Consider the following 25,109-nt stretch of genomic DNA (forward strand, 5'->3'; position numbering starts at 1 on the left):
GGAAGCAAAGCACAGGCTTGATCGTAATTACATTAAACCTTGTCCCTGCGGGCCACCCAACCTCTGAACCCAAACACAGTGCGAGCTACGAGGAGTGGAAGTGCCACAACCATTGTTTCAGCAAACAAAAACTTGATTCGGCCCTAATTTTAGCTACAGTACGCGTACTTACGATATGATATGGATTGGCGGGGGGTTTATAGAGGGATAATGCTAAAATGACACGTTTTTGTTTTTTTTTTCAATGTAAAGCTTTGCAGCAAACTAAGTGCGACTGTGAAGGTGAGAGCTTTAAACATCTGAGAGATTAGAAACTCTTATTTTGAAGGACAAAAGGAAACCATTCTTGAAATGCACTGACGTGACAAGAGTTAGCTAGTAAAGACGGCTCATGGGGCTAAGTCAACAACAATCTTTCACAGCAGCACTGAAACTACAGTCATCCATGTGCGAGCGTGTCGGCTGCTCGGAGGAAACTGAAAAAAAATACAGAAAATTTTTGATCGAGAAAATCGCAACAGCCAGATAGGTTCTCTAAAAATGAACACATTCGAGATAAAAATGAACCAGTTGCAGACATAACGCTATATTATTAAATGATGCTCTAGCTTGTTTATGCAGACAGAAACATTTCGCTCTAACGCTGAGGGCCTGGTGACTGCTGTCTGCCCACTGGCACAGTGCAGGATGCTGTGTCCAGATACGTCTGTCTCTGTGAATATCTGCTTTTGATCATGTTTCCCTTTCTAATGAACTTGCCTTAATGTCATTCTTTTTGCTTAATGTTGACGATTTGAACTGAAGGCTTGTGTCATATCCATGTAAACAGCATCGTTTGGTTGTGGGCAAAGTATTCGAGTTATACTGTAGAAAGGGGCAGCACGGATTGAAAATGTAAATATCATCCTTAATTGCAGATCGACATTAATTTTAAGTAATCTCGGAGCCCTAAGAAGAAGCAAAGTTAACGTCTCTCACTTAGACTTGTCTAAACTTATCAAAGCTGAGTGGGACAATCCACTAAAAATCTGTTTAAAACATACAAAATTGTTTTTATATTGTAAAAATTCACAATGGGAGAAATGTAATGTCTGCTTCTTTTTTTTTTTTTTAATAGGGATTGATTGCCAATTCTAACACACTCATTCTCAGTCTTCTCTTGTGAGGAGAATGTGTTGTTGCAACTCTATTGATCATAAAAGTCCCAGACCTTATGAAACAACAACAAGGCCATATCAGTGTCTCCAACAGCTTTTCAATCCACCTATCATATTTTCTTGCTCTTCAAGTTCATCCACTTTCACACTATGAGTAGCAAAAAAAAAAAAAAAAAAAAAGAAAACAGTATGGTTACACTCTCTTACTGTCCATGCATGTTAATAAAAATCAGGGCCTTGCATTCTTGTGCGTGTTTACGATCCCTCAGGCAGTAGAAAAAGAGGGGAGGTGTAATCTTTTCTTTGGCAGAGTTGCCTTCGCTGGCTCCCAAGCAGACCCTTTCAGCGCCCAGCTACACTGCCGCCAACCCCAGCCTGTCTCTTGTTCCACTTATGTGGACACACAAAGACATTGTTTGTCCTTCCCTTCCGCCTGCCCACCCCCTTTTAAAGTTATCACCATCCAAAGGGTCCAACGGAGGGGTGAGGAAGGGAAAGGGAGAGAGGAGGGCAGGGTGGGATCACATGTAAAAGTGGAAGAGAGTAAAAAAAAAGGAAGGAAAGGAGGGGGGGGTAAAACATATGCTGACGCAAAGATATCACAGATGGTGTCAGTGCTAGCTGAGGAAGAGAGACAAGCGCCTATTCTCCTTAGAAGCAGCAAGGCCAGGGTTTGGGACAAAGGCAGCTGTCGGCGCTGACAGGCAGCAGACGGTGGACATCATCTTTACTTCACACGCACTCGCAGAAACAATTGCGTCCAAAGGGTTTCGAGATCTGTTATCAGCGACAGAGGCGCAAAAAATATCCAGGAAATCTGCAAAACTGCTTTTATGTAGCGTGCTTTGCTTTAGAATTACAGAAAACTTTCTGCAGGATGTATTGTACCCCAAACCGAAGTCCAGTGGTTACAATTCCCCCCCGCAGACCCCCAAGAGCACACCGTCAAACTTGCGTGCACAGTTGTGAACGTGAATGTAGGCACACTGGTCCACTTTGCCTCCCTGTGTGCTTTCATTCATTCATTCATTCATTCATTCATTCATTCATTCATTCATTCATTCATTCATTCATTCATTCAACAAGAAAACCTCAATTATTTCTTGCATTCCTATTTTAAAAACTCCAGATATTTCATAATTTTTTATATATAAAAAGCCTTGATCTTTCATACCTCTGTCTAGGAATCAAATGTCAAGATGAATCAGTTGTAACATTTTTTATTTTTTTTATTTTATTGTGGTGAAGCCTCTGTGTAGTTGAAAAATAATGTTCGATTCAGATAGCTCCCGGTCAGAGGTGAAATAGTGATTCAGACACTAAAATATTGGTGTTTTATTCATACATGCATACAAAACAACTATGACAATGTAGTTATATTAATGAGTGATGCTACATCAGTGAAATCCTCCTGATGCTTTAGTACATGTTGACCTTCTGTAGGCTTTGGTTGGGCTTTTCAAACTATTAAAATAAGAAAACATGGACTTGTTTCAGTAACAACCTATCACTGCCACTACTTATCACTTTTATATTGTTTAACAGATTAAATGTTTGTCCAAATAGTTAATAGTTTCTCTAAAGACACGGATGGGAGAGCTTTCAAACAGCCTGCTCTCTTGGAAGGCAAACTACATTCCCTCACTTTCAGCTATTGACACTATCTAAACTTTCAATGAGTCACTAAATACTGGACTACTTCCAAGTTCAGCAGACATTTCCTAGCATTAGCATGTATGCTAAAATGCTAATGTTACCACAATAGTTGTTCCTAATACAATACCTACAATTAGCAATGGCAATTAATGTTTGCCAGATTAGCATTTTCACTAATGCCAGCATATAAAATGATTTTAACTAGGCGGATTATGCTACCTAATCTTAGCTAACATACAATGTTAGGATATCTCCTTCAGTAGAGCAGACTAATGTAATAACAGCTCCAGCTTGGCTTTAATTCATTATTTAGTGTAGTATTCTCACCCTCTGAGGAGGACAGACCCCCAGGCTGAGAATTGTAGCTTTATACTTTGTGTCACCTGCAATGAAATCTCTACTTCGTCTTAAAACACTAAAAGTGAGGAAAGAAAAACACCCTAATGCTATATCCCTTGTTCAAAATGTGATTTCTGTAACAGATTTTAACTTATCAGTTTTTTTTAATCTTTTATTTAAAGCATCGACATTTTATGCAAAGGCAAATGGAAAGATTTTGCGAAATAAAGTGCAAACGTAACACTAAGCCCTTTACACAGACGAGAGCTACTCATACGCCAAATCATGTGCGACCTCTGACCCTGATCTCACTCTCTTTATACTCGTGTGCAAAGCTCTGCAAAATTGCCCGTCTCACACGCACACCGATTCCACGATCCACTTCATTTGTAAAATATAAGAAGCCCTTTCATCTTAAAGCCAACTCCCTCCTCCCTGCAGACACCACAGACATTTATTATTACCCATGATGGGTGCAGCAACACACACACACACACACTCACACACGCACGCACGCACGCTCCCATGCACGCAAGCACACACACACACACAAATATAAGATGTGAACTGTTCCTCTTGCCTGGGAAATGCTGTCTCCACATTGTTGAAATCAGGTAATGCACATGGCAGAAGGAAATTTTAGAGGTGACGGACAGAAAGCAGATTTGGGCGTTGGTGTGTTCTCACACACTGTGCCCTGGGGTTATTCTCCTCTCTGCCTCCTCCTGCTCCAGCCTCCTTCTGTCCTCTGTCGCTTGTCTCGCTCCCCCGCTGCTTGTTTCCAAATCTGTCCTCCTTCGTCACCTCACCCCAAGAAGTTCCATTTCTCAGATGACTGGTACTGTTGGTGGCGGCGGTGGTGGGGGGAGAAGAGAAGAAAAATGGATGGTGGCACAAGAGGGCAGCGGGCGAGGGGGAGGGACGCGGAGAAGAGAGACGATGGCCACTCTCCCCGCTCTCTGCTCGCGCGGTCAAAAACGGATCCTTGAACTCTTTAAATCTCCAGAGAGGAGGAGGAAAATGAAAGGATCTCTCTTCTTTTTTTTTCTCCCTCCGGTCGGCGATCGGCACTTGTCTTTTTTTTTTTTTTTTTTCCTCCTTTCCCCCCCCTTTTTCAGCTGGATCACTCGTATCCGTTTCTCTCCAGCCTCCTCTCGGTCGGCTCCGTCTCTCTCCTCCTTCTTCTTCCCTCTTTACAGCAGGATCGGGCTATTCATTCAGACGTCAGGCTCGCTCCGTCAGCCTTTTGTTGGAAGTCACAGCGAGACGCAGGGAGAGAGAGGAAGAGGTTGGGGGGTGGGGGTGGGGGGGGGGGTGGAGGGGGGCGTAAGAGGAGAAAAAGGGAGAAAAAAAAAGAAAACAATCTGCTACCACAGCTATGTGAAAGAAAAGAAAAAAGGGAGCGAGAGGTGTAGCAATCCTGGCACATGTTTCTCCTCCATTCTCTCTGACCTTCCCTTTTTACATTACATACTTTCCTTTTTTTTTCCCCTCTCTCCTCCCTTCCTCCCTCCCTCTTTTTTTCCCTGCCTCTGTTTTATTATTTGTGATCTGGGCTTTAAGACTGCCCTCTCTCCCCCTTCGTCCGCCTCACACCCTCAAACTCTCCTCCAATATCTGACACTGCATTTCCTTTTTTTTTTTTTCCTTTTCTTTTCTTTTTTTTTTATTCCACTCCACTTTATCCTTCTTAAAACAGGCAGAACTGGTTTTGCTGCACCTTTTAAGTAGGTTTTGCTTTCATTAAGTTCGAAATAAAGCACACAAATACAAGCTGAGACGGATTGAGAATTGCTTGTGTCCTCACTAAAACTAGGAAAATAGGAAAATAGAACACCTCGCCCCAGTTTGAAAGTTCCTACTGTGGCTCCCCGTGGCTCAGAGAATACGCTTTAAAATGCTGTTAGTTCAGAAATCGCTGAACAGTTTAGCACCGAAATATACTGCTCAAAAAAATAAAGGGAACACTTCAGTGTTCACTTAAATGTTAAAGTGTTCCCTTTATTTTTTTGAGCAGTGTACATTAGAGATCTGTCGTTGTCTTGTGTCAACCTTCCAGAGCACACGGGTCTTCTGGTTCTGGTTCTGGTCTGCTCTATGTCAACAGAACCAGAACCAAACATGGAGAAGCAGCATTCAGTTTCTATGCACCAAAAAAATCTGGATCAATCTTCCAGAAAACTGCAAAACGACTGAAACACTGAGTTTCCCTTTAATCAGGTGTAAAACCCCATTTGCTTAGAGTTTGATTAATTATAATGATGGCATTTGACAGAATCTAATGCTTATTTCTTGTGTCATAACTGGTTTCTGTATTATGTTTTTATGGTGCAAAGCACTTTAAAGCTGTTGCCGAAATGTGCTGCACAAACGCACTTTATTTGACTACAGTTAGAAAAAAAGAAAGCCTTTCACTTTCTGAACTACAGTAAATTGTCCAGAAATGTTTGATGGCAACAGACAATTAATCGGTTTAAAACTAAATGTTAACATTGCCATTTGGAAACGCCATAGCTTTTAAATGTTTCATGTCGAAAACAACTATTTTCTGCCGCACCGTTGCACAGGTTCACTGTCCTAACAATGAGCTTTTGATGAAATAAATCAGATATCCGTCCACCCCTCCTGAAGCAGCGTCTCCGCTTTTCTTCACATAAAACAAACACAGTGGCCTGCTTGGCAATATTAGGATAAAAAAAAAGAATGAAAAAATGAAAACATGGAGCGCAGTGACAATATCCTAAATGTGCAGTTTTCAACCCGTGAGCAGACTGGCTCTTATACTCTCTGTGCTTATTGTGCAAAACCTGAGCACCATAAACACTACTTATAAAGTTAAAGAGTGGCAATCCTTTGCGTTTTGCTTTAATACGTGCTTCAAAAATATAGTTTCAGTGTGACAGTAATAGTATGTTTTCTTTTAAATGGCAACATTTTTACCTGCGCTTTTAGGTTTTAAATAAAATCTTAGATTATTGTTAAGTGTGATCTTGTTTTAATTTATTTCATAAAAACACTTATTGTATTAAAGTTTTTTTTTTCTGTTTTCTGAAGTAATTTTAGTAGTAGTGCCAATTTGGAAACGCCATAATGTTGTGCCGCACATAACCTACATATAATTCTACTGAATAATGCTGTCAGTTCTTATATGTAACAACAGAAGAAGTCGGTTTCAACGTGTCTAAAAGCAACAATTATACGAAAATCTCTCCAAGATTCCAGGATTAAAAACCAAGAAGAGATTAGTGTATTTACTGCTACACCAGACTGACAGGGCAGCCCAACACTAAGCCACTTTTCAATAAAAGGATTTTCACGAGACCACTTCAGATCAAGATTTTTTTTAATGAAGAATGTTTTCTTGAGAGTCCTAAATTTCACAAAATAATAATAAAAAAAATAGTAGTAATAGTAAAAGCCTGAATTTCCAACTTTTCTAAATACTAAAAAAAAAAAAAAAGAAAATCTGTCTACATTCATGTTTTATAAATTTGTTATATTTGTGTGTGTGAACAAACAAAGTGTGTGTTTTCTTGCTTTTGGTAAAACAAAAACTTTTTGTTCATATTTCACTTGTATAGTGCTAATAAAAATATTTAAACATGCAATTTCCTGTTAATCGGCCAAATTTAATTCTTTTTCATTGTATAATTGCCCAGAATGAAATAACTTAACTACTTTATTAATTTATTTTTAGACCATTAGGTGAAATAGATTAAGCAGAATACACACAGATGTTCTGCTCATTTCAGTTTTACTTCATTGTTTATTGAACAGTTTTATTCTGTTATTATGCAAATTGTCAAACTGCACAAACGTCAGATATGACTACAAAAACATTTTGCACCATTTTGAAGGGGACTAATTAAACATTTTTTAGGCTTTAGATGATACTGTACATCAAAAAGCGTAACCTCGGGTAGAGTGGAGAGCATTTCAGCTGCTTTATTGAGGAGCTTCAGCTACAGCATGAAACCAGAGACAACTATCTGTAGTAAAGAAAAAAAACCCGATCCCATTCATAAAAGTAAGACGAGCCTCCTGTGTACTCTGACTGTCCAATCAGCTTCCTCTGAATGTGGCTGAACTTTCACCACAAACATTTATCTTCTCACATTTCTGAAACAACCTGAGCAAACACAATGTGTTGGAGAGTAAATAAGCGCACTACACGGTTGGAAAAATGAAACTAAAACTTTACTTACTGATAACGTAACTGCCATAATTTGCACTTTCCTGAACGATGCATGTTTTGGCTCAACGTCTAACAGCAGAGACCTAAGCTACATCGAAAGCAACACAAATCATCCGGCTTGACCACCAAACAGTGAGAAACACAATCCCATGCACGGCGCCCCTCTCACCTTGAACATGCCTGACATGCCTGCTGAGAAATATATATATATATATTATTTTCTTTGGGCGCAAATGAGATTCATCTACACCTCTAAATAAATCTTCCTTTCGCTTTTGTTGGAAAAAAAAAACGGGGGGTCGAGGGGTCGTGTAGAAGTGTCAAGTCTCGCAGCGCTTAGATGAACAGATACGCACAGACATGATCGCTCAGCTCTGCCTCCCCTTCACTTAGGCTCAACAGCCATGAAGGTTTTATTTTTCACAAAGTGACTAGTTCAGGGGGACTCCACCGCTCACGGAGGGTGGGAGGGTGAGGATGAAGCGAAAGGGTGGAGGTGGGCCGAGGGAGAGCAAACAAATGTGTACAGTAGTTACTGCCATGAGTCAGTTTGTCTTACCAGATTTAATTTGCTGTCATATTACTTATATTTCATGCAAGATTAACGCATTTGCAAGTTTGTAGATAATAACCGATTGCCACGTTTTTATACACTTGCAAGAATTTAAAGCACTTTGAAGCACAGTGGTCTTGTTTTCCCAAGCCTTGTTGATCTTCACCAACCTGTTGCTGTTAGCTCGTGTGAAATTAGGCTCCTCCTTGCTCAAAAAATAGAAACAAAAAATCTGTCTGATTCTTAAATATCGCTGCAATATTTCAAAAACGGTGTGAAAGCTGAAGGGTTGGATCTAACCATTTATCTTCACTGTGTTGTTTTAGATGTTAACTACAGGCTCTACACAAGAAGAAAATATTAGCTTGATTTAAATGTGTTACTCCATAAGGAGTGGAGCAGCAGAAAGGTACAATAAACATTTGAAGATTTTATCTTCAATGTGTCAAAACAAAATTCACAATAAATAAATGTTGCAGATAGAATTGTCATTACTGTAATGTTCAGTTTTACTATCTATTTTTTATGTATTAGGATTTATATGAAAATAGTTTTTTTTTTTTTTTTAAACTTCTGAGATACTCGGGTAGCTTTAATTAACCGCATCACAACATGAGAAAGTACTCAGAAATCCACAATTGCACATATACAATATATTAAGCTTCTCATATTTGCAATTACATTATTGCACAAGCTACTTCTACTTGTAGAAAGTACTAAATAGTTTCTGGCTAACCTGGAATAATCAAATCCCAAACTTGGTCCATTGTTTAATCTACAGCATCGTGTTCACTGCTGCATGGATTCCTTGGTTTTAGTTCATCTTACTTTCTACAAATCACTCATCCTATGTTTTTTTTCTCCTGTTGACAAGCTTTTTAGGCCACAACCACAATTGGGAATGAATGTGCTGATCTGACATATTTTTTTTTCTGGAAACATGTTTCTCGCATTATCTTGTTGAACTTTTTTTTTTTTTTTCCTCCGAAAATGAGAAAAGAAGCAGATCACATTAAACAGGGAGGAGCAGACCCTAAATATCTTCTGTAAAGTCATTCTCAAAAGCCATCATTCACGCAACAAGGTCTAAATCTGCTAAGAGGATGCACGGGGTAAGATTACTGACAGTTTAAAATGTATGCGTAAGGAGTCTAAATTCATAAATGTTAGTCAATAAACAAGCATACATTTAAGATTTGTATTAGTTCTGTGGTTTCCAACTCATACATATTTGCAACATCAGAGATTGAATCTGTGAGAGACAAGTTTACAAGCTACCAGAACAAATTACAAAGACATTAATACTATGGGATGACAAACTTTAACAGAGAGCTTTAACAGAAAGCTGAGTGTTAGTGGGTTAGCTGTTGTTTGACCCCAGCTAACACGCTAACACTCAAGAAAAAAAAAAAAAAAAATAAATAATCTTAATTCAAAAGGTTTCTGAGAAGAACTGATATATTATTGGGGCTTCTGCACAATAAAAGAGCGTGGAAGAGTGCAAAAGAGTGTAATAGACAAGCAACTTTATGCACTCATAGTTGTAGAGATCTATGAAAGTTAATATCAAAATTACTCCACATTTTGTTGTACACACCGAATGTTTCTGAAAATGTCCTATTTCTACAACTATGTTAGAGTAAAAGGTCTAACCAATAAATCTAAAGCAGCTAAAGGCTAAACTCGAACAGACACATCAGTTTGGTCTCTCCGCTCGTGGTGGAGCTGCTGCCTATACTTGTACCATTAACACAGGCGCTTGATACACGAGTAAGAAATCTGAATGCAGCTTGTCTGACCTTCCCATTTCTCACCATCACTGAACAGTGCTGACATTATAGCACAAAACAAATCCAGATGTGACAGGAAATGACAGCGCTTAGCCAGCTTTTCTTCACTGTAACATGCAGTTAAAGCGCCTGAAACAAAGCAGCTGTCATCAGGTTGAGCCCCGAGCGAAACTAAGTCTTTACAGTGAGCCTGGCCATGCACTGCACGATACTCAGCTCCAGCTCAGACGGTACGACTACATCGCAGGGTTCAATAATTCACAGCTCCCGACTCGTGTTCTTACAATATAGGGTCTGATGTTTGGACGCAACCTGACTTTGCACATTGCACATGTGCTTGCGGCATGTCTTGGCATTGAATCTACAACTGAAAAGAAGAAGAAGAAGAAGTGAGGAGGCACTCAGACAGAATTAGAGAATGCTCAACGAAAATAAATATGCTTCCTTGGCAATATTTGGGACGCCTGCATTTAGGACTGCAGGCTCTACGTGCTTGAAGTGAGCCTGCAATGCAACAAAGGATGGATTTATTTCAAGGCATCGCTATCGGTGGCATTGCTTCAGTCTTGGAGTTAAGACACACGACCAAACAAATACCACATGTCCAACCTCGTCCCGTGCCACTCCATGAAACGCGTACAGGAGCAGCAACAGGAAACAGGAAATAAACATCAGTTCTTAATATCAGATGTCAATGTCGATATCATGCAGCACATTCTGACAAATACAGATTGTCGTTTGAGATGTGTAAGCTGCTAAATCCTGACAACTGATAGCTGCACAGAAGTACAACAGCAAATATGGTTTTTGTTCCTGAAGAAAAAAATGTATATATTAGAAATAAAAACAATAAATTTTGAAGAAATTTGGTGGAGAGGGTTGAGATTTTTTGATTTCATAATCTCAACCCAGCATACAGTATATGGTTGTTATCTATACACCAAGTCCTACTTCCCTTAGTGCGTAGATAATAAGTATGTTATAATACACTTGAAAAAGAGAGAGACAAAACTTGGAGGAAGAACAACTCATTTATCTTGCCCATTTGCAAGGTTACTAAAAAAACAAAAACAAAAATCATCTCCTCCAAAGTACAGAGTGACCACCAACATAACAATAACAACCTTTTACTGTCAGTCCAGATTAAGGTCAGTGTTTGACCCTCACTGCACATGTAAGATTGGAGAGATAACCTCATTGAATGACAGCTGACATCTCTCTGCCCCCCACAACCATGCAGCCAGCAATCGTCATCTTCCAGTTGCATGACTCTTTCCCTCTCTCTCGTTTCTTTTATCCCTCATTCTCTGCGCTCGGCTTTACACGGGACCCTGCAAATGCATAATCTGCAATATCCAGAACTAATATGTCCCAATCCCCAGCCACCATCGCACGAAGCCAACGGGAAGAAGACGGCTAGTGTGTCACGCAGAGCAGAACTGACCCGAGCTGCCCTCGGGCCGTCCAACAAACGGGAGCAGGGCCCCTCTGCAGGGGAGGATGTTAATAAGGTGGAGCCGTAAAGTAGAACAGGACACAAGAGCCTCGTTGCTGATGCTAGATGTCACGCATAAAAAATTAAAAAGAGAGGTATTTGCAAAAACATGATTTTTTTTAAGCTTTATATCATGTTATAATGTCATTCCCTCATAACAAAAACCTACTTGCAGTGTTTTCTTTTTGATGCAGTCATGTATGTTTGAGGAACCCTTGAATCTCCCGTGGCAGCCATTCAAGGGTACCTAAACACTTGCTCTCGCAAAGCGCAAAGCTATTCACCCAAATCTGCTCCTTGAAGTCTCCAAATTCCCATCACACAGAGCACTCCTAACCCACGACTCAAATATAACTAAACACTGCCCCTTTAAGAAAAGAGGACAGGAAGTAAAAAGAAAGTTCTTTTTTTTAACTTTATTTTTTATAAGAGAGACTGCAAAAACATGGCACCAAAACCTCAAACAAAACCAGATGTTGTTGGACAAGATCCTCCAACAAAGGCTGAACTTCTTCAATGAGCCTTAAAGCATCCTTCTTTCTAATTAAATCTTAATCTCGCTCATCAAAGGACCACTGGTTACCTCCTGGCGTTTTGCTTCTAGTACTGAGAAACAAAACATTGCAGTGTCTCTTTTTTCCAATGTAGCATTGTCCAGTCCCACAGGGTTATATTGCGGGATATTTTATGCTAGAGTGGGGGAAGGGAAGTCCTGTTTGGAGTAGATAGTCCTACTTCGGGGTAATTCACTGAGCGTCATACTGTATATTTGGGTGAGGTGTGTGCTGGCCATCTGTGTTACACATAAGACTATTAATTCAAATAGCGGTAGACCCAAATAGCTCTGCTCCTGGTAAACTCTTTGTCGCTGATATAGATATCGCTCAAAATAGGTGGCTTTTTCTGCGAGAAGCTGTTAGTCTAAAAACAACGTAGCAAGTAATACATTTTAAATTAACATAGTAAAAACATGATTTTGTGATATTAATCTTTTTAAGTGGAAAAACTGGGAGAAAAACAATCATAATAAGCTCTAAATTAAAAGTACTTTTTTGGCACAAACGATTTAACCAGAAGGGACTCGGTTCAGAATGACCGAGTTGCTTAGCAGCGCACAAATTAGGAATACGCTTTCAGTGCAGCTTCACAGACGTCTCCATTAAGAGATGAAATTACTAAAGTAACAAATGTCGGCCACATGCAAATAAGGTCTCCTCTTCGAACTGCATGTGTGTGTGTTAACAATGTGATGCTCGACGAACACTTGAAGCAATCTGCTTCCAACACATGAGACCATGAGGGCCAAGAACAGCAGCCTGTTTTGACAGCCAAGCAAAGGGGATCCTTTTATACCTCAGCCTCCTAGGCTGAAAGATCTCATGAGTGACAACCCAGCTTAGTCTAATAATTGGTTCCTTGATCTGCTTTCTTTTTTCCCACATTTCAAGTCTGTCTAAAAGTTAAAGTTGGTCAGAGCTGAATCGAGGTGTCTATGTATCAGTGCAGCAGTTGAAATTGAGGATTTGAAGGATTAACGTCCCCTCTCCCTGTTCTCATTGCCACCTGCACAGAGAAAATGGCACAATAACACAATCAGAAAGGTAATTGAATTTTATCTGTCTGATGATGGGGTTGGTCTCGCTTTCTCGCTCTGGTTTTAATGGGAAGATCAGTCTTTACTGTGCAAAATGTCTGAGAAATATTCTTTTAATTGCCTCCTTTGCCGATTTCTATGTTTATTTAAACTTGTTGACATGCTTTAAATGTTTCAGATCATCAAAAAAGTGTCAAATAAAGATAACGTGAACAAGTGCAAAATCAATTTTCAAATAATTTTTCAATTTGTTACAGCTGCAGTAAGTTACTTCAATAACTTTTTTTTTCATATTTGTTAAAAAGGTCACTATGTCAGGGCAGTATGAGAAAGATGATATGTGAAAAAAATTGGGTTTTCCACTGATAAAAAAAAAAAGAATGCTTTTTTTTTTTATTAGTCGATGAAAATTTAACAAACATTTTGTCTGTGGGAATATTGCTTTGTCCAAGTAGCTATAAACTTTCATTTTTTCCCACCTTGAAGCATTCTTATTATCACATAAAAAGAAAAAATGGCGGTGTAAAAAGCCATTCCTAAACGCTGCAGCCACACTGTTTCAACAAATACATTTCGTCTGTTCCCAAACGGTTTAACACATCTGCACATCATATCTGCCTTTCCCAGTCAGAGGAATCTTAATGCAAGCTGTTCACACATGAATGCAGCGACTGACAGACTGCAACATGAACTGAGGACAGTTGTTAACATCTAAGACGTACCAGAAAGGATGCCGACAGCTGTTTCCCCCCAAATCCTTCATGCTGTGCCCTATCAACACCACTTTGTGCGTTTACTTAATAGACCTGTTTCTCATTCTGATAAAACGCCAGCTTTAGATCACTCACATGACTGTGTAAAGTATCTTGCAGACACAAAAATCCGTCTCTCAAACAGATAAGAAGGCGAGAAAGACAGATTTTATTTTAGTATCAATATGTGTGCAGGAAACAAAAGTAGGACAGGGAAGGGATTGCCAGGGTGATTATTCCAAATCCATGTTAATTCAAAAACCCGTTTTGACAAGAGATAGGTGACAACATTAAGTATTTCGCTCCACAAGCTTAGATAAAAGCTAAAAAAGACACAACCTTTCTCTGTGATTGATAGAGTAAGCACCAACACAGGACAGCAAGCAAATGGTGAAACTGCTGAGTAAGATTAAAAGCATTTTGAAAAAAAAATCATCAAATAACAAATAGTCCTGATTTGAGAGCAAAACACAAAAAATGTCTTTTCACTTACAGTATAAATGATTTGTCAAGTCAACTGGTGAAAATAAATTTGAACATGTAATTGGAAGCTAACACTTAAGTTGGTATTTTAAGCATTTTGTGACTGTATTGCATAGCACTTAAATACAATAGCAGCCCCATGAACTGGTGTTATATACTGATCGTTATACAAAATAGAATCTAGGCAAAATTCATTGTCTGTCTATTAAATCTGTAAATCAACTAAATAAAAGTCATATGAAGTAAAGTTATATCTACAAAAACCCCAAGCAAACAAAAGATTTCTATAAAAAAAAGGATATATTTACTTATGTCTGGAGAAGCCATGGTGGACACAATGACAGGAGGACCTGTGCGTCGACTTAACTTCTGGTTAGCAGTCAGTGCACTTTGACCTTGAACTGGAGCTCCCACGGGGACCATGGCATTGTCTGTTGTAGGACCCCCACCCTTACGAATCAACTGAGGGCTTGGATGAGGGCTGTGCATGGGGGATAATGGCAGCAAATTCCTGTCCCTTTTCATCAGCTCCATAGGGACTGTATAATTGGTAGAGTATGCCTTTGGTACTTGTTGGGGGGGTTGCTGTAATGCTGGCAATGATACAGGCATGTGCTGTGGCATACCTTGCATAGAATGAATGGATCCTTGTAGTACAGGCATTGACCCAGTCATCTGCTGTGGTATAATTTGCATACCTTGCATAGGCACCCCGGGCATCGTTACCCCTGCGGAGTAAGCAGACATTGGTCTTGACTGGACAGGCATAAGGGCTCCAGTGTATGGTCCAGGTGAACGAGGTGGTTGACCTGGGTAGCCCCCTGTGACTTCCATGAGGTTTTGAGAGGGAGCACTGCTTGGCCTCCGACTTACTACTTCTCCTATCCTTGGAGAAATGGTTTGCATGACCCCAGGAGTTGGTGGGGGCATTAGTTGAGGATCTACAGCCAAAGCCTGAGAAAGGTGCGGTGGATGGTGGTGATGATGTTGCTGATAGATGTCTGAGCGATGGCTAAAGCTATTAGAGCGACCTCGCATGGGTGTTTGAGGACGGGATGGGGCTGGTGTAGCTTCAATGGGCCGCTTGTAGTTATGAACCAACCGAGACAGTACGCGAGCCTGGCCAAGATTGGGGGCCACAGTGCGGACATCATTTTCCTCCATAACAGCTAACAAGCTACTAGAGTCAAAGCCTTGCTGTATGAGTGAAGAAATGGTGCTCTCCGAGAGGCCTTCATTACGCAGAAAAGAAAGGAATTCTGGATCCACCGTCTTCTTGGGGTCCACAGGCAAAGGTGTCTGTGGAACAGATGATACAGGAGGCATAGAAGGTGGAGCAGGAAGTGGGGAAGCTGGAGGAGGAGGAAGAGCTGGAGTAGGGGCACTCTGAACAGATGGAGGTGCAGCAGCAACAACTGCCACAGTTTGCATTTGAGCAGTTGGAGCTGGAAGTGGAGAGGACAGAGCAAGGTTAGGATCAGGCACAGGCATGGCCGGTGGAGGTGGAAGCGGCTGTTGCAGATGCTGCTGCTGCAACTGTTCTTGTTGAAGCTGCTGCTGTAAAGGCTGCTGCTGAATTGGCTGCTGCTGTAGCTGCTGTTGTTGAAGTTGCTGTTGTTGCAACTGCTGCTGTTGAAGTTGCTGTTGTTGCAACTGCTGCTGTTGAAGTTGCTGTTGTTGCAACTGCTGCTGCTGAAGTTGCTGCTGTTGTAATTGCTGCTGTTGAAGTTGCTGCTGTTGTAATTGTTGCTGTTGCAACTGCTGCTGTTGTAACTGTTGCTGATGCAAGTGCTGCTGTTGTTGGATGGTGTAAGGTGATGCAGTCTCTTGCCTCATCATACCTTGAGTTGCTGGATCTACAACGAGACAGGTGGCAACTTGCTGCTGTGAATCCAGAGGCCGTCCATCAACATCTGTATAGACGGACGGCCCGGTGAGAGGGGGTGGTTCACTGGCATATCGAGGAGATGGATGGTCCATACCATAGTGACCGGGAGGTAGGTCTCTGGAAGGTAAGCGCTGTTGGCCGTCTTGCATAATCTTGGCAACGGTTATACCCCCAGGTTCCCTGTAAGTCCGACTTAACTCATGGGCTGTTGGAGGTGGTTGTGGAGGCAGAGGTGATGAAGGAGCTTGAGGCCCACTTCTCCCTGACTGAGTTTGATCCCACACAGTACGAGCCCCAGGAGCTATTCCAAAATGGGAGCCTGACCTGCTGAGTTGATGAGGGTGAGGTGGCGGAGGCTGGTGCTCTGGCCTGTAAATGCCTTCAGGTGGCCGAGGAGTCATGGCTGGGTCATGAGAGTAGTAATCTTGATGCGAAAAGGAGCCTCGGTGAGCCATTGGTACCCGTTCGTAGTGGTTTATGTCTGGCACAGAGCTCTTCCTGAGTCCGCGTGGGTCGTGCCGCTCTGTGTAGACCTGTCCGTAGGAAGAGTCTTGGTAAGAATATGAAGCACGTTTCAAATCCAGGTCAGGGGGACGCACCCCCAGTGGAGCTTCGTACCAGCCTCCTCCCTCCCCGTATGACAGGGAGCTCCGTCGACCTGCTACTCTTGCTTGCTGGTCGTACACACTGTCGCACTGCCTCTCCCACTGACCCTCATTCCCCCCCAACGTGTCCCAACTGTGGGAGCGTCCAAGACCCAATTGTTTGTTCGTAACAAGCATTGGCAAAAAAAGGAAATAGCTTTTCTTTAAAAAAAATCTGATATAAAAAAAAACCCACAATAAAAATTTCTTTGGAGTATTTAAAAGTTCAATTCTCCAGCATCAAAGAAAGAACCGAAGGGAAGCACAAAGCAAGCACAAAAAAACACCTAACAAAGTGCACAGTTTCACCTGATACCAGCTTGTTATAAGTCCCAGCTATCGGATGACTCCCCCTTTAGCTTGCAGTCCTTGAATAATTAATCCCTGGTCATGCTGCCTTGTTGTGCAAGAGGAAAAAGGACACCACACACAAAATCATCCATATCACACAAAACCACACAAACACTGTGGAGGCAGCTGAGTTATTCCATGGAAGACCCGATCACAGGACGAAGCTCAAGATAGCCACTACACATTTGTTAGTAGGTCAAAAAAAAAAAGAAGAAGAAAAAAAAGAGGATAGGCTGGGTTATGGGTTGGGATGGGCTGGGGCTTGTACTAATCCAGAACGGTTTATCTCCCCCTTCAGTGGGACATTTTACTCGCTCTGCCGATTGCTATGGAGGATTACATCCAAATAAAGCCCGTTTAATTCCACATCCTTCTGTGACGTCACGTGAACCAGTTAGGAAACCTGGTGATGACAATGAAGCCAATCCTACGTGAAACCCAGTCCCACAACGTCCCCCAGGCCTCCCCGTTCCTCCAGACACCCACCTGAAGTTGCTGATGATCCGTGGCAGTCAACAGGTTTCAGACGCATCAGAGTAACAGGACACCGAAGGAGGGCCAGGCAAGGTGCGCGGCTTCATTGAAAACAAATGAAATACAGTCGGCTCAGCTAAGTCCCATGTGCTGTCAGCAAACATCAAATCCAGTCTGATTGGACTCTAATCCCTCGGGCCCCATGCTTGCAGCAGAGCCACCACACAACTGCTGCCCAATGCACTCTGAAATGTCCTTGATGATCTCTGCCGCTGCTTTGCTCTCCTTGATTTGGGATTACTCAGACCTGCTGTCTATAAAGCAACTGCAGGGCATTGAACATTGCAATAATCTGACCGGGAATATTGTAAACTCGTACTTGTCCTCCGCTGCCGTCTTCTCCGTGGAGTGGAGTGGAGTGGAGTGGACAGAAAAAAACAAATCCAGAACTTGCGGTTTTCAACTCTTGATATAAATATTTATAATTTAACTCCATGCATTCGTGTGTGTGCATAAAGCTTATCGAGTGGGGGATGGGGCTTTATGTCGCAGCATTTAATCCAAAGTACCTTTTGCGCTTCGAAATGCTTCGGTTGCTGACAAGGTCAAGAAACAGAAAACTATCTTCATATAGAGTCCACAGAATGGTTTTCCTTCCCATTTTTGATGATCCATTAATGTTCTTATTTATTGCTTTTTATTTTGAAACCAAGAATATTCTACCTTACTTCCTGACTGAAAGCTGATAACCTTCTGGCCTCTTGTGTATTAGTGTGTGAAGACAAATGTCAGCGAAAGAAGTGTCCATTTTCAATCCAAATTTAGTCACATGTTGCTATAGGAGATGACTTGCATTTTAAACTGAAAATATAATCATCACATTTCCTTGGAGAAAAAAATAAAAAAATAAAAATCTTAAAAACCCTGCCGTAGCCCTGTGAAACCTAAAAGTAGATTAGTTGCTGGCACAAATATCTTGTTTAATCAATGTTGCATAATAAGTGTAGGAAGAAATCAGAGAATAAGCTGTCTATTCTATTGTGTTGGGTTTGTTTCTTGTGGGATCACAGAGAAAAAATGCATACGATTTTTTTTTTTCCCTTTTCTCCCCAGTATGACGGAGGAACTATTAGCCTGCTTGATGTGAGATAAGATGTGAATACATGAAGACAATAAGAGAGGGATCAAAGAGATCAAAGTAAAACTCGCAAGAGGAGTAAAGGCTAACAAAAGGTTTCAACTTGCATTTTATTCTGCTAAGCAGGTAGTTTCACGTACATTCATTAGTTCTCTACCTCTCCATTACTCAGCCCCTTTCCTTCATACCACATAAAAGTGGTTTATCATTTTAGGTATACAGTGCTTTGAAAATGTATGTTTACATTTATCGTGCTTCAATGCATGTCACTGGGATTTCAGTGTAATAAACCAATGCAGATTTTCTCCATGTTATGAAGTTGGAGGAAAACATACCATTTATACATTTTCATTTGCTCCAACTCCAAAAATGCAGCTGCCAAAGTATTTAGAGTTACGTCTCTAACACATTTGTTACACAGATGCTAAAATTCTTTCCCATTCTTCTATGCAAAAAATATCCTAAATCAATTATTTTGATGCAAACTATTCCAATGTACGGCCGTATGCTTGTAGGGTTGTTGTCCTGCTCAAAGGTAAACCTCTGATCCAGTCTCAAATTTTAGCTCCATCTTCAACTTTGACCATCAGAACTGTTGTTATTGCAGTGAAGCCTCCCCACCATAAAACATAGTGGTGGCAGCATCATGCTCATGCTGTATTTTTAGGAGCATGTATAGTGTTGTTTTCTTCACCGCACAGCGATGGGTGTACAGACCGAAACGTTCTAATTCAATTCATCTCACTAGAAAACTATCTTTCAGTTGTTTGCTCTGTCCCTTTACATCATAGGTCTCCAAACACTGGGACACAAATCAGTACCAACCGATGGTTATTTAGTACCAGGCCACACAGAAAGAGTAAAGTTTCTTAAAAATAATTCTTACAGAATAACAATCTCTTGATACAGAGAAGAAGGAGCAGGGCTCCCACTAAATCAGAGGCATGGTGTGTTGTATTTTGCATGCATGTAAAGAGAGGTGCTTATAAATGCACGACACTTTTCAGAGTTTAAGTTTGTATAAAAATTACAAATTACAGTCAATCCACTGGTTATTTTTGCTTGAAATGTGAGAAGGTTCTGTGAGAAGGTTCAAGGGCTATGAATGCTTTTCACAGCACTGTACGTGTGAGCATGTAAATGTGTGCATTTTTTTTGTATAAAGTTCACATTCTTTACACATTTTTGACTCCAAGGTGTTATACTAAACAAGCCAATTTAAAAATTTACTTTCAGCCTGACAGCCTTTCGACCCAGCTCTGCTCGTCTTTTGGAACGCAAAATACTGCAGCGGCTGCAGCACTTCATTTACATCGCTTTTCATTCGCATGTGTAATCCCCCAACTAAAGCCTTGGCCTTGGCCTGCTGCCCATACATGAATAAAAATCACACGCTAACTCAAAGCGAACGCCGGCCCTCAACAGAAATAAAAACAACTGCCTCCTATAGAGTGACGTGTCATGTAGCAAAGACATGGTTTGAATGGTAATTGCACTAACGTATGCGTGAGCGTGTGGCAGGGACTTCTGACTCAAAATGAAATTACAATACCAATACCGCTGCAGGAAATGATACAGTTAGATAAATTGCAACGCGCGTTTAACAGACGGTATGTGCATAGCTGCTCTGTTTGTGAACGCAATAAGAATATTGCCTCTCTATAGAAACTCAATGGTCTATAAATGTGAGTAAGCTGTTATTTTACTAAATAGTAAACGTGTACGTTGGGTTAAACTGAAACAATATAATTTCTTTTATTTTTTTCTGGAACTGTTCCTCTGCATCGGCCATAATCCCTTCTCTCTCTCTTCTGATCCAAGTAAGCCACAGGTTGTTATAATACTTCAGAACTGAGACTTTTCAAAGAGCTAAACTCCAACTTCAATCGCCAAGGTTCATGTACACGCCAGCTCAGACAGCAGACACGTAGAACAGTCACACTTTTCAAGTATATTATTACCAGACTTGTTTCAAACACAACCGCTTAGCCGTTTGCAATGGAAACAAGATATTTACATACACAGCTCAGGCTCAAAATGACACAAAGTGGTTGTGATTATTTGAGATAATAATGGAGGCATACTTTTGGGTTTGCTTAAGGAAATCCTTCAAACATACTGCTTCCTTGTGTGGGATCATAGACAATCTAAATAAATCAAACAACATATCAAGAAGAGAATTTTCAACTCAAAATATGCCACCGGGTTAGTTACAGTAATACAGCGTTTAAAGATAACACAGTCAGTAATTTAGTGTTACCATCACAAAACACTGATCTCACTCATTTCTGTCAGAGGGGATGACTTCAGAAAATGTGTGAGAAGCTTTAAGGTCAAAAAAGTTCACTCTTCTTCAATGTCAGCTAGCAAGAAATAAAGATTGTACCTTTTAGTGTAGTGCAAGTAATTTTGCATCTGGTCTGCTTTTCGATTGTTTCCCCTAGCTAATTAGTTCCCTCGCTGCTTACCTTTAAAGCCTGTAAGGAAAGCTGTGGGTTTTGAGGGGAGGTTAGAACAGGCCAATAGGTGTGGAGTACGGTTTCATGGTGGGAGAGGGAAGAAGCGGATCCAGACGCCACTCCAATGACTTCATACCAGAGCTGGATGCCAGAACATGAGAGATGGAGTAATATGGGTAGTATTTTATTACCTTTTATTTCTTAAAAAAAAAATAAAATACTACCCATATTACTTGTCTTCATTGTATTTCAGTGCAACTGACCACTTTGTGAGAAACTGCTCATTTTAAACAAAAACTTAAATGACAAAGATGAGGATGATGCACAATCAAGCATTACCTACATCGCCTCAATCCAGGCAACACTTGAACTCCTCATGACAAATTCCACTACCCCACCTTGTGGTGTTTGCATCCAATCACAAACCAACAGCCGAGAGGCTGGGAGGGAGGGAGGGAGGGAGGGAAGAAGGGAGGAAGGGCGGCGTTTTTTTTTTCCCGATCCTGCGACCTACTTCACGTCACAGCACCTCTCACATCCCATCAGTGCCTGGATCAGCCGGTTAGCTCTGGCTAAATGGCAGCGACTTTGCGACGCCGCCTGAGCCAAAATGCATGCTGGGTACACAGATGGAGCGGACAGAAGGAGGAGCAGACAGATATAGAGTTGGAGGGATGAGGGGAGAGTATGAGAGCTGAAGCTGGGAGCAGATGTTTGTCACATTTACCTTATTGTTGCTACACTCTTGTTGGCACTTCATCAATCCCACATTGGAAGCAGCAGTTCCACTGTACGTGCTTTAGAACGGGGCTTATTAAAACAAACAACTCTTCTTCATTAGCTTTGTTAGAGAATTTACAGGCACTTTGGTAATTAATGAATAGCTTGCAGACTCATCAGTGAGGTCGGGTCCCCTTTTGTCACACGCTCTCGCAAAGTTTCAATTGTTCTTTTTTTTCCTCAAATTATTATGTTTTCACTCCTGTACAATAATTAAAGGGCTTACCATTATTTTTTTATATTTTAACTTAGTGCGGATGGTTTTTTTTATTTTTCAGCCAAAGAAAAGCTTCCAGGAAAACCCTAGACCTTTATCCAGGACAATACACAAGACTGTTGTTGAATGCAGAACAGAAGCTTAATAAACAAGAAACTCTTCTCCTGTCGGTCAACTTTTAACATTTCTGATCCTCTGTAATCACTCTGCAAGAACTTTAGCTGAATAATTCAAGTGAACAAATGCCAACAAAGTCCATTTTGGGTAGGTGAACCTTATTTACAGAAGTCAGGCTTCCTATAGATACCCAACAAGGCTGAGCACTAGGATGGAATTAAGTTATAGTTTAAGTGTGTACACACGTATGCAACACAGTAACCACAGCTTTTTATTTTTAGCAAATCTGACATCAACAATTCATATTTACATGTTGAAAAATGTATGAAATGATTAATCTTTGCTGGTCTTTTTTTTCCTCAAACACTGTATATTCATCATTTTAATAAAAAATCTAAATATATGTTTAATTAAAGTGACCACAAATTCAGTTCTTGTTATGCACAGCAAATATCACATTCACTGAAAGCAAACAACGGGTTGCTGTTTGTAAATTAACCAGGTCACAAGACATGCTGTGTCCAACTTGTCCATTTTGCTTGTTCCAACAATTTCCAAGTGGAAAGCCCCAATTTGATTCATACTTACACGATAACAAGACATATGTCAACCCCCAACACGCCAATATCCCGTTTCAGTTCCACAGATTTAAATCTATCTTTAGTCCTGACTCTACGGTCATTTTCAGGGTTCTTGCCAATAACTAAAAGTGAATCTCTGCAGACGCACTTTTCAAATTTGCACCAGTGAGGTCTACATTCCGGCACCGTGACCACACTTGATGGGGATAAACAACCACGCCGCATAGGGCATGTCGAATGTGATTGGACCCACGGACACGTTCCTGCTGGCCACTCATCACAGAGATGCAATCAATGCAGCGCCGCCGGGAACCCGCTATTGGATTGACACAGTTCTCCTCAGAAGATAAATGGAAATTAGGGGAAGCTGCTCTCGCCGTCTCGTCGACTTCAAGCCATGACCGCGGTGCAATCACAATCAGTCCGTAACGTTCTTGTTTTTGTCAATATACATGGTATGAACTTTGATTTGTATTTCATGCCTCGGTCCCAACAGTCTGTTTATAGATAATAGTGGGTGGCTTTGACATTACGGTGCAGAACACCCCATGCCTCTGGTTTTAAAATAACCCCTTTTTATATGGCTGAGTGGATTTAATGCTACTGTGAAAAAGGCATGATTCACCACCCTCTGATCTTTAAACTTCGTTGATGTGAATCACCCTCTTCTACAGATTTTTTAAGAGCCACTGTGGTGACTAACTGCATCATGAAAAAAAAGAGAGAGAGAAAGAAAATCTCCCATCCTCTTTAGAAGAGTGACTTCACTGATATGAGAGATGGACTCTGCAAGAGATGTCAGAGGCAGCAGGGGGAAACACTGTCATGTGATTTAACATATTGCTTAGGCAGCACACGATCCTTCTTCTTGCATTTAACAAAAAAAAAAAAAAAAAAGGAGAGAGGGGGATTTGTTTCCAGGCAGGGAAAGGGGGCTGGTGGTTTTTGGAGAGTTTTAAGATGCCACATGTGGCTCTCATTCTGAGGATGGAAACAGCAGCATCACCGCTTCATTTAGGAATCTATAAAATAGCAGTAGTGGGATTTTTCTCAGAAATGAACAAAGTGGAGTGAAGTTATTTGATACTTTGAGGCTCAATTGCATGAGGCATTCACACACATTCATCTTTCTGAGAAAATTCACTTAAGTTGCAAGCAGCTCATTGCAAAATCATACATTGTGAAATAGCCAATAAAACATCACTATGGTAACTGACAGCGTGTCATACGTTTGACATAAAGGCGCAAAAGCTGCTGTGGGCTATCTATTAAAGCCGCCTTTGTAATTCCTCTTGATTTCCACAAAACAAAACATCGGTTTTGACAAAATGGACAGCATGGAAAGTGAGAGCACAAAAAAGGGAAGATCTGAATATGAGTATGAGTTAACATCAGGTGCAACAATGAAGAAGTTATGATGTTCTAATATAATCAAAACAAATAAGAAAAAAAATTATCTGGCAGGCCTCTTTCTGCCTTCTTTCCACCTGTTACTGCAGAACGGCGCAGAGAAAACACCATTCGCTCCTGCTCTTCTTCATTCAAATCCCGCATTTTAAATCACTTTAAAAAAAAAAATGCTGGCAGAAAATCCCAATATTAACTCACACCTTGAGTTGAGGTATTAACACCTGTTTAAAAAGGTTTATGACTACATGTCATTTGAGGCACTTTAAGGTTTTCTTTTGCTTTCCATCACATCCACAGAACAAGGTGGTACAATAAATCGAACGATGTTTTGGACAAATGGTTCCTTGCGTTGCGTCAGCCTTCACGTCTGAAGCTTACTCTGTTACAGGTTGGTCTATCAGCACACACACACACACACACACCAGATCAGCCATGTTTCTGTTAACTTTGTGGATCAAAGACTCACTGCAGGAAGCTCTGCTTCCCCCGTTTCCTCCATGGATTCTCCCGCTGCTTCCATCACATCGGTTTTTCCTCTGTAAGAAACTATCTGATGGTAGCTTCTCTCTGCTCAGCCTCTGCTCTACTGTAAAAGGATGTGAAGGTAATAAAGGCTCATTTGTTAGATTTTTCACTGATTTGATCAACCCCTCTTTACACCTGTATGGTTACAGTGAGGTTGGGTGCAGTTACAGTAGGTTTAGGTTGGAAGGCTACAGCGCTACACACACTCCCTCAGCAGGTGGATGTACCAAGAGGTTGCTGGAGACATCCCAGTGTGGGTGAAAGTACTTTTCTGGCGGGCGTCATTCAGAACTTTGTTCATGTGTGATATGGATTGTAATTGGACAAGAGGAGGGAGCGAGAGAAGAGAAGAAGAAAGGAGAGATGTTGAGATGAGTCCACAGCTCAGTGAGGTGTTAATTTAGCAGTTGCTTGTTTTGCTTTTGGCTATAATAATTCCTGCACTATTTTTAGGAGCTTACAAATTTACAGATGAAAGGTTCCAAGGTTTTATTTTGAAGAAAAAGAGCCT

The 25,109-nt window shown here is 40.9% G+C and overlaps 1 protein-coding gene across 7 annotated transcripts in view; it reads right to left on the reverse strand.

The window, feature by feature from the left end:
- ctbp2a (C-terminal binding protein 2a) overlaps positions 1-25,109 on the reverse strand; it is a 74,846-nt gene that overhangs the window by 20,310 nt on the left and 29,427 nt on the right. The window contains exon 1 of one of the 7 annotated variants that reach the window (XM_008429305.3): positions 14,323-17,053. The exons of 3 other annotated variants lie outside the window; for them this stretch is intronic. In XM_008429305.3, the coding sequence (XP_008427527.2) occupies positions 14,323-16,684 (2,362 nt within the window). In that variant the 5' untranslated portion in view covers positions 16,685-17,053. Of the gene's footprint in view, positions 1-3,732; positions 4,450-14,322; positions 17,058-25,109 lie in introns of those variants that run through there. 3 more of the 7 variants (XM_008429309.3, XM_081616579.1, XM_008429307.3) reach the window with 3 other exon arrangements.

The sequence above is a fragment of the Poecilia reticulata genome, chromosome 15 (assembly GCF_904066995.2).
Source record: "Poecilia reticulata chromosome 15, P_reticulata-male-v2, whole genome shotgun sequence".
NCBI classification, from domain to species: Eukaryota; Metazoa; Chordata; class Actinopteri; order Cyprinodontiformes; family Poeciliidae; genus Poecilia; species Poecilia reticulata.